Source organism: Sparus aurata, chromosome 14, assembly GCF_900880675.1.
Source record: "Sparus aurata chromosome 14, fSpaAur1.1, whole genome shotgun sequence".
Taxonomy (NCBI): Eukaryota; Metazoa; Chordata; class Actinopteri; order Spariformes; family Sparidae; genus Sparus; species Sparus aurata.
In genome coordinates this window covers 14,367,780-14,380,281 of record NC_044200.1, presented here as the reverse complement: position 1 = coordinate 14,380,281, position 12,502 = coordinate 14,367,780, and the positions used below count along the sequence as shown (strand labels likewise).

Below are 12,502 nucleotides of genomic sequence, written 5' to 3'. Positions count from 1 at the left end.
GACAAGGGGGTCGAACCATAATCCATGCAAACATTTGAATAAATCAAGATAAGTGCAGATAACGTGTGATAAAAGCCCTGTCTGTACATTTAGAGAGACATCACACTAAGTGAGCACAGGTGGGCCGTAAAAACCGTATATAGGTCATTCTGATGTTTTGATTTTGGTGTGTGTACAGTATGTGTGTAGTGTGTGTGAGTGTGTGAGTGTGTGTGTTTTGGCGGCGCGCCCAAGGCTGATGTTGATAAAGTGTGACCACACGAGTCCCCAGTCGAGAAAAAGATGGAAGCGGGCCAGTGTATATACAGTACATATGTTTTCTCTCACTCTCCCCCCGTCTCTCTGTATCTGCCTGTTTCTTTTTTATTTCACTTCCTCACCTCCCTCTTTCTCTTCCTCCCTCTTTTTTCTCTTTTTCCTACACAGCTCTCTCTCTCTGCCTCTCTCACACACACACACACACTCAGACAGGCCATAGTACATGTGCTCATAGTGTTTTGACAGTACAGTTCTAGGAATTGCTTCATACTTTCTTGGAGATCAACCCAGTCCGGATCAAACTGTACTGTATCACAGGCTGTATGGGGGATGAAATCAAGATTTCCTGGACGAAAAATACATCCCGTGTACTCGTTTCATGGGGATTACAGCTCTAGGACAGGTAAATTGCCATCCACAAAGGGATGATTAATTGGATTTAGAGTGAAACCCTGGGATTAGCAAACATTTGGATAAACTGCGAGGCGCAGGTTACCCGAAAATGCCAAAACAACGTGCTTTCCCCTCGCACGCCAAGCGGCAGTTTGTTTTGGTTTTTGGTTTGTGGCACTGGGCGGAGGCCAAGAGCTACATCCAAAAATGTCAACATCGACGTCTTGTTCAGGAAATCATGGCAGAGTTATGATAAGGCAGAGACCTCATATGAAAACTATTTGTTGCCAGAGTGCACCTGCCAAATGGCTGTCTCCCCGCAGGAGGGAGCCTGCCAGTAATCACAGGGCAAGATGGAAGTGGATGTAAACACACTGGCTGAGCTGCACTGTAGTTTTGTGGGGCTGCCGGTCATGGACGCTGGTTAGCTACACGGAAGACTGCAAGAGCTGGCATTGTCGGGGTATAAGGAGGACACGTAGGGGAACGATGCCCAGCTGTGGCATCTGAAAAACAAAGTGGAGGTTAGACTGTGGAGGGTTCAAAAGATCAACAGATTCTCAGAAAAGGACAGCCGCTCCCATTTTCAGACGGTCTGTCCTCAATTATACGTATTGTGTCACTCAGATGTCTACGTGAACTCTGATAAAAGTTGTATCGAGAAGAACCAAGACAGATCCTGGATATTTTATGACCGCCTCGCACCCGAAGTGAAGTGGCTGTGACTGTCTCGAGGTTAGTTTTAGGACAGTTACATGGTTGGATACGCAGTCCCACAATATTGATGTTGGACATATGTATTACTGTTGCTTTAACGCTCCATAAACTATTAACAAGTTTCATATATGTGGTTATAAATGTCTTATAATCGACAAAAACATGTTTATTTGTCTATTATTAACACTTGCACAGTCTCATTAATGTTCATAAGCAGCTTATAAGGACTTATAAGGCCCTTATTACCTATTAATTAATGCTTTTATATAAAGCCTTCGCCACATTTTTACCTTTTCTGCCGCAATGTACCAGTGAATTACAATATGTACATATGATCTAAAGCACTTGGCAGATTGTTGCAAAGGAGAATGAATTCTTACGAAGAGCACGGAATTTGTTAAAGCAGCAATCTGCAAGATTTTATGCTACTTCACTGACGTTTTGTTCAAAACAGTTTGATCGCATGAGACCGATGAAAAGCCACTAGAGAGCGGTAAAGCCACGATGTTTGAAATTCAGTGCAAAGCGGCTTTAAATGAGTAATCAAGGATAACAAAAGTGTTTCATCTCTAAAAACTCTTTCTTTTGTGACTTTTTTGACATTTTTTTTCTTTGCAATATACCAGTCAAGCTTTTTACTATTAAGACTTAAGTACCTGACCACTGAATGAATAATAACTCCCTCATTCACAGACAGTTTTAGGACGCTACTTCTATTAGTTGGAGAGTTGACTCATGGTTTCAGGTCAATCGGTCGTACAGTTTAAAAACACAATCTAGAAATATCCTTTTAGCGTGGGGGCGACATGAAAACCACCCTGCAGCAAACACCAGTGTGTATGACTTAGCAAAGCATCGTATAAAAACAAAGGCTGCACACACAGAGGGGCCGCGGTCTTAAACAATTACTGTACATGTACATTGTCAACGTTCTGTTTACTTTGGAGCGCCATGGCACATTACAGCACAGTGAGGTCATGAAAGCACAACGTAACCCCAGTGTGTGTGTGAGTGCATGCGCACATGGTAGACTTCATACATGTGATCTATGTCTTCCTTAAACACATCTCTGTCTCTGCGCGGCCTGAAGAAAAACAGACGGCACCGACACAGCCTCGGGTAAAACGATCCATTTGTGGACGGGATACTTTAATCTATAGCGCCGCGTTAACTAATCCAATATGTGCGTCTGCAGTCTGTGCACTATAGGAGGAAATAATTAGATCTAGACAGAAGTGGTAGTCCACATGTGCTGTGAGTCATAATTATGACCTTATATAATTGTGTTAAAGCATTTCTTCTGCCAGAACACAATGTTTTTTTCTTTTCTTTTCTTGTTTCTATGAAGTAGTTTTCCTGGAATATTGACTTTAACACAGAAACACACAGTTGATGTCTAAAATCTCTCAAGTGCAACAAAGTGTAATTCTCTATCATTATAAAATTTCCAACTGCCGGAATATGAGTCACAGTTAGAGGTCTCATGATAAAAGCACAGAAAAGAAATGGAAATGTTTTGTTCGGACCGCCAAAATAAAGTAAATGCTCATCTTATTCTGCCTGTTAGCCCATGTTTGTGCCTGCCAGCTTCCTCTGGTTGTATTCTTGGTCATTGCTGCCCTCTCCTGGGCACTTCCATCTGACCTCTGGGTGCTATGACAGGGGTTTCTTTAATCAGGGTTTGTTTGATGTTTTTTTTCCATCTTTTATCTACAGAATAAGATGGTTAATAACTTATCTTCATATCTCATCCTCTCCTGACTGAACAAACTAAAAAGTGAAGTGAAAAGGAAGCAAAGCTGTGTGACTTTCGGGCCAATATACAAATTGTTATATGGACTGGACAGGCATTCTCTTAAGTTGTGCATTGAGAAGCTATGCATTCAGTATAATAACCTACTTGTCTTTAGCACCAAGGGTCAAAGTCTAAATATTGTCTCCACTGTATGGGGGCTCTACTGTGTGGAAGAATTCTAGATGAAAACATTTAAAAATTAAATAAAATCATCAACAGAATGTGAATAAATAGCATTTTTGATATTATAATGTCTATGTATGGTGCTGCAGCGATATCCCGTCCTGGTCCAAAGCCACTTTGCTAGTGATGTAAACACTCCACTGGTCCCCGAGTTCCCAGACTGCAAGCTGCATGGCTAACTGAGCTAACTGGCTAGGGGCAGCTACTGTTGGCAACAGTGAGCAGATGACAGGTGGCCAGTTCTTACATATTGCACCTTTAAAGCAGAAAAAAAGTAAAATACCGCATTAAAATCTACTGTCCCTTAATTTCTCTGGAAGCCAAACACTTCATACATCACACTTGTGTCTTCTGAATATTTTATGACTTCCAAACTTTTTTCTGATGTCACAAATCATGTTTTCTGGCTCTCCTTTTCAAAATGCGCACGGAGTAAAAAATTAACTCTCCAGCAAAGCATGTGAAAGACAGCGTGAAACTCAAACACTCAGTATGTACGAACGAGACAGGAACAACATATATTTGACTAGAGGGGGTGACATCTGCATTTCTTTTTCAGGGAGGTTCAGCCTCTAATCTGAACATGAACCTGTACGCCACGAAGAAGACGGTGTCTGAGGGCATGTTGGACATCGCTCTGTTCCTGGCTAACATCACACACATGAAGACTGTCATCGAACAGGGAGCCGGATACAGGTACAGTGTCTGTGTGTGTGCGAGGCAAAAAGACAGACCAGTTGCATATAGTGACTCCTGAATGATCATATTTACGTTATTAATTGACGAATAAGTGTTACATAACTACTCCTCTCTCCTCCTCAGGTACTACATCGCTGTCCTGACGCTCATCTCCTTCTCCCTGGCTCTGCAGATAGTGGCTGGCGTCCTGATCATCATCATTGGTGAGCCAATCACATCACATCGTTAGAAATCCATCCTTCATGTTTTAACCAATCATATTAACACACTAATACATTGACATGTTGACATTTATTATGCAGGCAGTGCAGGTTAAAGTCTTTTTAAAGAATGTTGGCAGAAAATACAAATATATTCTCTGTGCAGCATGGGGAAAAATAGCCATTGTGTAGTTTGTGTGTGTGTGTTTGTGTACGTGTGTGCTCGTTGCAGCTCGGCGAGACGTCAGCGAAGAGACCAACCAGAAGCGCCTGGACGGCCTGAACAACACCGCGACCATCCTCATCTTCCTCATCTTCGTCACCAACATCTTCATCTCCGTCTTCGGGATGGAGCGCACCGGCCTCTTTGCCAGGATGCATTTCTGACTTTGTGACGCAGGGAATGACTTGAATATGGGGATGTTTTTGGAAAGTAGGGAAAGATTTTGACACTCGGAACACAGAAGCCGTCTCTGTGACACACACTGAACTTATTCTGACTTATTGTTCTACTTAAAGTACTAATCATCTCCGGTTTTACTGCATTCTGTTGCCTTTATTAGATCTTATTTAGTATGAATGGACCGGGCCAAAGGACCAACTAGATGTGTGTGTGTGTGTGTGTGTGTGTGTGTGTGGGTGTGTGTGGTGTGTGTGTTTGTGTTCTTGTTGCATGTGTGTGTAATGTATGTACGTGTGTGTGTGTGTGTGAGGCAGCTCGAGTTGAGCTCACCCTCCTCCCCTCTTACCAGCGGCTGTTAAACTTCCTCAACAATCTGACCACCGGCCTCATCTTCCTCACCCTCATCGTCAACTTCATCAAAGCCGCCTTCGGCACGCAACGCAGCTGCTTCCTGCGGTGGCTGCTGCAGCGCTTCATCCTGTGAAACACCCTCAGAGGGCTCAGCCAAGCACTGTATGTGCAGTCAAAGACCAAAGTCTAGTATTAAAGTTGCCCTGTGTGAGATTTGTCTGCCACACTGTTGTACTTGATATTACCACAAGATGGCACCAAACCACGGATGTTTCAATTCCTACACACACAACGTAGCAGCTTCAGTTGTGAAATGTGTAAATTACGCTCCTCTCATAGTACCTTCAAATGTTAGCCGCTACACATAAAATAAAATAAAAAACGATCCCTCAAAATTGCCCTAAATCCTACACCTCTAATCTTGGCCCCATTATCTTTATTGATTCGGACACAGCAAAAAGCAAGGGAAAAGAAGCAAGGGAAAAGCAGATGTTGAAAGATCCGTCTACCAGCACCTGTAATGCTCGCTAATTTGATTTAACCGGCTTCTGACTGCGTCTACATTTTTTTTTTTAGACATGAGAATTGTATCACTCATTTTGCCTAACTCTTGGCAAGACAGTGTATAGCGAACTTCTTTTTGCCACTTGATATCAGCGTCGTAAAAATTCCAGTTGTATTGAAGTAAATGAGAAAACAGGCACTTTACTGCTACAATTCCAGTAGCTAATTTGGCCTTACGTGACTTCTGAAACTGACTCCTTCCGATTAAGTCTTTCGCTCATGTTGAGAAAAAAAAAAAAAAAACTAAGGATATTTTTTCAACCTCATTTAAGGTTGAAGAAATATTTCATTTCGCTGAGCAAATATTCAATTTCTTGGCACCCAACAGTCTTTCCTTTGACATGATGTGCCACATACCAGACCAAATTCACCTTTAAGGAAACTGTGTTTGTTGTGGTTGGTGATCTAGCTGACTTCCGCAGTTCCACAGGCTCAAGGTTTTATTTCTGATGAAAGTGAGCAGTAAAACCAAAACAGAATCGTTCAAAGAGTCACTTCAGAGAAGTCCAGAACAGGCGCCATATCTGCATTTTATTGCTGTCCACGAGATGTTCTCAGGGTCTGCTGCTGAACTGTTCACTCTGACTGGAACAGCTGGGGATCTTTGCTGGAGGGAAGAATTAAATTGCATTTGTTGATCGAAGAGATTACGTCTTTAATTTTATTTCCATCAGTCTGGTCAAAATGTCACATAAACTAGACAAGAGGCCGGAGGGTGGGTGACAGACCTGTATCGCTGTTTGTGTGTGTGTGTGTGTATCACTGTGTGATTGGCTGTATGGTGATGGTTGTACGCGTCAACTGTATGTGAGCATGCGGGTGGATGCGTTTGAAGTGTTTGAAAATTGTGTGTTTGTGTGTCTGTCCGTGTGTGTGTGGATGTGTGTGTGTGTGTGTGTGGTGTAGCCCGCAGGGACCTGAACGTGGTGTCCAATCAGAAACGACTCGACTACCTGAACAACCTCGCCACCGGTGTCATCTTCGCCACCACGGTGATCAACTTCTTCGTCAGCTTCTTCGGCTCCAAGAGGACCGGCTTCTTCCGCTGGCTGCTGGCTCGACTCCACTTCTGACACACACACACACACACACACACACACACACACACACACACCAGTATTTCATCCGCACGCACGACTTAAAGTTGGAATTAGTTTGAGTTTGTACAAAGCTGAAACAAACAATTCACACATGTTCAAACATCACATTTTATTTATTTTCTAGGATTTGAAAAGTTTCTCAAGCTGTAATCCAACTAAAATACTTTCACTTTAACCAACTAAATAACTATGTAAATATGCATTGTTTTATTTGCAGCCCAGTCACCAGGATAAAATGTTTCTCCAAGTTTCTGGAGACAATTTCCAGCCTTACTTGTGGCACCAAAACAGAAAATGTTGACAGGAAGTCGGGCCATCTGCAGCCATGTTTATGGCGACGGCACCGGGTTCTTTTCTCAAGACCTCGGGACATTCTCCTGCCATGTCTAAGACAACCGAAACGAATATTTTAATTCCAGACATGATGTTTTCCTAACATTAACCAAGTGATATCTGTGCCTACGCCTAACCAGAGCATTGTGACAAATTGAAAATTGACCCCAAAGAAACAGTTTTAAGTTATCTTTGGTTTTCCAGAAACGTACTTTGCCAACTTTTACCCTGGCGATTGGGTTTCCCTGCTGCAATAACGTGTTTGTTCAAAAAAACGTGTTTCATTATCTGTATTTCAAACTGTTCTACACGCAAGATGTGTTTTCATGTATTTTTATATCACATACCTGAAAAACTTTTTAGGCATTCAAATTGATTTTGAGGTTCGATACCAGAGAATAAAACACGGTAATATAAATATGAGACATCCATCTGATATGTACGTACACATTCTCCTCCAGAAAGCTGAATAAATGTAGTGATTTAACAGAAGCCTATGCTACGCTTATTGTGTTGTTGGTGTTTTTTTGCTGTGGAGTGAATGCAAGGTGACAGGGCAGAGTAAGGCGTGGTGTGGAAGTGTGTCCATGCATGTGAAGCCATCAGTTGTCCATTCAATTTTAAGGGGAATCAAGATGTACTGCACCCTGACCCAACAGGAAGTCTCTCTCAGTGTGTCCAGAATAGAGCGTAGTTTGAACCCTTTCTCTCTCCACCATGTGTGTTTTGTGTGTGTGTGTGTGTGTGTGTGTGTCACAGGCCGTCGGGACTTGAACAACAGCGCCCTGCAGAAACGTCTGGACTACCTGAACAACGTCACGACCGTCATTGTCTTCATCACCACGGGACTCAACTTCTTCATCAGCACCTTCGGCATGCAGCGCACCGGACACTTCCCCTGGCTCATGATGCGCATTCATTGACGCGCAGATGCACAAAGACACCCTTTTTGCAAGCTCAAAACAACATTTGGCGTCTCATCTCAGCTATACAAACCAATTGCTTTCAAAAGAACTGCTGCCTTACATCTTAATAAAAGCTTATTTGCTGATTACATAACTTCATAGCTTAGAAACAATAACAATCAAACGCCTTACTCTCAGTTTAGTCTATAAATATGTTTTTAACATATATACAGTAAGATGTACAGTCCTCTCACTATACACAGTGACCCCCTTTGCCATACTTTTCATGAGGTAATGGTGACATCTAGTGTCCAAGACGAAGCGCTCCTTTTCTCTCATCAGCCTCATCTGATCTACAAACACAACAGACACACAACAAACACAAGATTTTTTTTTAAAAAGTGTGAATTATTAATATGATTCTGAAAGTTTGGCACTTTAATGAGTAAACTGGGGGAATCCCCCATCACGGTGAGGTCAAAGGTCAAGCTGTAGAGCAACCTGCTTGTCCATGTAACTGTGTTAGATTGCATTTAAGTGTGCTGATAACTTTGTGTTGGCTGACTTGGCAAATAAAGAGATAAAGCGGGGAGAATTATTTATTTCTGTAAACCCTTTAAGTTTCCTTTGATGTATATTCTAGATCTGCACTTTTTCCTCTGCTCCATGGCTTTCCCATTTTTAGTAATCACATATCCACGAAGGACTAAGACAAGACCTGATGGAGCTCTTGAAGTTGCATGGCACTGAAAAGAGCGGCCTTTACCTTTAACTCCACAGACTCGGTGAAAGCATTCATAACACTGGTTGCTGCGCACGTGTCAGGAAGGCCCAGACGAACAGGAAAAGGCAGCAGGGGGCGTGGGGTGTGATATGTTATATCAGTGTTAATCACACAAAATAAGAGCGACAAATTTTGTTATTATCTAATCAGACTGACGTGTCTATACTACTAGTTTAAACATTTCAGTACCAGTCCAGTTTCACAGTGTGTCATTACTTTTTATTTAATTTGTCTCATATTGTTATATATATACATATATATACACATTTACATAAATATATACATTTATATATATTAGCATTCTAATTACATTTTAAATACTTAGCATTCATCATTTTTATTATGTAAGACCCATTTTATTTGTAGGTGACTGTTCTGCACTTTTGCACATTTCACATAGAATAGAATAAGAAAAGATGTTCATTGTCATTGTTTCAGAGACAATGAAACACTGTTAGCAGCTCTTTGTTTAGACAATATAAAATGCCAATATAATCATTAATATAAATCAGTATCAATATAAGTATTAAAAAAACAACAATAATACAATATAAACAACCAGATAAATAGAAAGAAAGGGTCAAGTAGGGGTGTGTGTAAATGAGGTGTGTGAGTCAAACAGTCAACTTGTTGTTCAGTAAATATATTGTCTGCTGGTTCATCTTGTTAGTGTCCAGCTCACCAGTCAATATACGATAATGGTAGCTTTAGATGTTCACCGATCAGGCATAACATTATGACCACTTACTTAATGTTGTAAAGGTTCCTCTTTTGCAGCCAAAACAGCTCTGACCTGTCAAAACATGGACTTAAGACCCCTGAGGGTGTCCTGTGGAGTCTGGCACCAGGGCGTTTTTTGTTGGGGGGTGGGGCTACCGTGGATCAGACCTGCTCCAGCATGTCCCACAGTTGCTCATACAGATTAGGATCTGGGTCATTTGGAGGCCTGGTCAACACCTTGGACCCTTGAGCTGTTCCTGAGCAGTGTTCGCAGTGTGTCAGGGCACACTTTCCTGCTGGGGGGCCACTGCCTTCGGGTGGTGTTATTTGATGAGGGGGTGTACTTGGTCCACGACAGTTTTTGGATAGGTGGTTTGTTTCAACTGGCATTCATTCATTCATTCATACTGGCACCCAAGGTTTCCCAGCAGAAAATCGCATTTTGATGAGATGATGAATGTCATTCACATCACCTGACATGTGTTTAAATGTTGTGGCTGATCGGTGATTAGGGGCAATGGATCGAGCATGGACAACATAAAGTTAACACTGACGGTCACTTCTTACACTTCTTACAGTCACATCTGGCAGCCGACCCGACCTGCAATCCCAAAGAATCAATGTTTGATGAGCCCCTGCCCTTTTTGCCTCGTATTAAAAAGTGCCCTTTTGGTGTGTTTTTTTTAATGAATACATACATTCCCGTTGTGTTTATCTTGCCACAAACCTTAAACTTCTTCCAGATATTGAGTTTATTGTGACTTTGCTGATGTAAACATTGCTGTTCTTACTAACAGTCACAGTAGTCATTTCTTGGTTTTGTCACATTTTTAGATCTGCAGCCTGTATTTCTAGTTTGCACTTGCCCTCCAATATATAGCCTAAGAATAAACCAGTGTTTCATTTGCTTTTAAAAAATTGCAGCTGAATTGCATGTCTTCCAAACATCAGTATTATGACTATGTGAATAAACTCATGTTGACACAAAAGAAATGGCACTCACAGCCAGTGGCGTGCACAGACTTTTTGAAGGGCAGGGGTGAAAAGAAAAAAAAGGGCACATACAGCGCGTTCTCGCCACTGAAGAGGGCACTAAGTTCCGTGTGTTGCCGAGGGCACTTTAGACATGCTTATATGTTATACAAATGGCACATTATATAGCCTTAAAACAGACTAACTAGACAGACTACTCAAGTTAATTTGTAGTTAGGATCAGCATCCACGAGAACTGTGTAGATTCAACATTGGATGTATGAAGGAAATAAAACCCTAGGGGGTCTGGGAGTCCTCCCCCAGACCATTTTCAATTAAGTAGATGCCATTTCCTATATTCTAGTGCATTTTAACACCATATTAGCACCAGATAATCCAAACTGGTTCTGTAAGATATAGTTCTGGCTCAATATAGATCAAAAAGGGGCCCAACATAAAAGTCATTGCAACAGTAATGTTTCATAGTATTTCTTGGTCTTAATAGTCTTCTGGAGTTTAGTGTGTTTTCTTCACCCAATAGGGCTCTGTGATAAAAACACAGGGAACAATACACATTTAAAATATTTATTTGACACCTCAAAAGAAACAAACTATGACGAAGCATGGACATACAGTGGCTTGCAAAAGTATTCACCCCCCTTGAACTTTTCCACATTTTGTCATGTTACAACCACAAATGTAAATTTATTTTAATGGGGTTTTATGTGATAGACCAACACAAAGTGGTGCATAATTGTGAAGTGGAAGGAAAATGATACATGGTTTTTAAACATTTTTTAAAATAAAAAACTGAAAAGTGTGGTGTGCAAAAGTATTAACCCCCCTGAGTCAATTCTTTGTAGAACCACCTTTCCCTGCAATGACAGCTGCAAGTCTTTCGGGGTAAGTCTCTGCCAGCGATGCACATATAGAGACTGAAATATTTGCCCATTCCTTCTTGCAAAATAGCTCAAGTTTAGTCCGATTGGATGGAGAGTGTCTGTGAACAGCAATTTTCAAGTCTTGCCAAGGATTCTCACTTGGATTTAGGTCTGGACTTTGACTGGACCATTCTAACACGTGAATATGCTTTGATCAAAACCATTCCATTGAAACTCTGACTGTATGTTTAGGCTCGTTGTCCCGCTGAATGGTGAACTTCGGCCCCAGTCTCTAGTCTTTTGCAGACTCTGACAGGTATTCTTCCAAGATTGTCCTGTATTTGGCTCCATCCATCTTCCCATCCCATGGATTGAACAGTGCTCCGTGAGATGTTCAAAGCTTGGGATATTTTTTCATATCCCAACCATGCTTTAAACTTCTCCACAACTTTATCCCTGACCTGTCTGGTGTGTTCCTTGGGCTTCATGATGCTGTTTGTTCAACAATGTTCTCTAGCAAACCTCTGAGGCCTTCACAGATGTATTACACTGAGTTTAGATTACACACAGGTGGACTCCATTTACTAATTAGGGGACCTCTGAAGGCAATTGGTTGCACTGGATTTTATTTAAGTTTATCAGGGTAAAGGGGGTGAATACTTTTGCACACCACACTTTTCAGTTTTCTATTTTTAAAGATGTTTGAAAACCTTGAATCATTTTTCTTCCACTTCACAATTATGCACCACTTTGTGTTGGTCTGTCACATGAAATCCCATTAAAATACAATTACGTTGGTGGTTGTAACGTGACAAAATGTGGAAAAGTTCAAGGGGGGTGAATACTTTTGCAAGCCACTGTATATGTTTCCAACTGAGGTGTGCACTTAAAAAGGCATTTTAAAGAAAAGCATTTTTAAAAATTAAAATAGAATAAAAAATCCCAAATGCTTAGCCTGGTGGGGGTTCAACTTAAACCTGGCGGAAACCCTGATATGCAATGCTAACCCCACTTTTAATTTTACTGGCTAGCTTTAAAAAGCTATTCCCGCAAGACCTAGCTAGGCTAGCTCCTCAGCCTAGACTTAAACATGCGATAGGCATCTCTACCTAATAATAGCACTTCAAGGCTACATACACTAGTATTTAGTAATGCAAAATTGGTAACTTAATAGACAGCTTGCTATATTAGCTACCTACCTCACACAGCAGTAGGATGCTGGGTTGCACCTCAGTCAGTATTAA

General features: G+C 41.4%; 1 protein-coding gene across 6 annotated transcripts in view; it reads left to right on the top strand.

The window, feature by feature from the left end:
- LOC115595682 (ninjurin-2-like) overlaps window positions 1–8,493 on the top strand; it is a 34,665-nt gene extending 26,172 nt beyond the window's left edge. The window contains exons 2-5 of one of the 6 annotated variants that reach the window (XM_030440453.1): window positions 3,906–4,042; window positions 4,169–4,248; window positions 4,478–4,678; window positions 7,756–7,986. In XM_030440453.1, the coding sequence (XP_030296313.1) occupies window positions 3,906–4,042; window positions 4,169–4,248; window positions 4,478–4,632 (372 nt within the window). In that variant the 3' untranslated portion in view covers window positions 4,633–4,678; window positions 7,756–7,986. Of the gene's footprint in view, window positions 1–3,905; window positions 4,043–4,168; window positions 4,249–4,477; window positions 4,679–4,962; window positions 5,162–6,469; window positions 7,489–7,755 lie in introns of those variants that run through there. The other 5 variants (XM_030440450.1, XM_030440454.1, XM_030440455.1 and 2 more) reach the window with 5 other exon arrangements.
- Window positions 8,494–12,502: the final 4,009 nt, after the last annotated feature.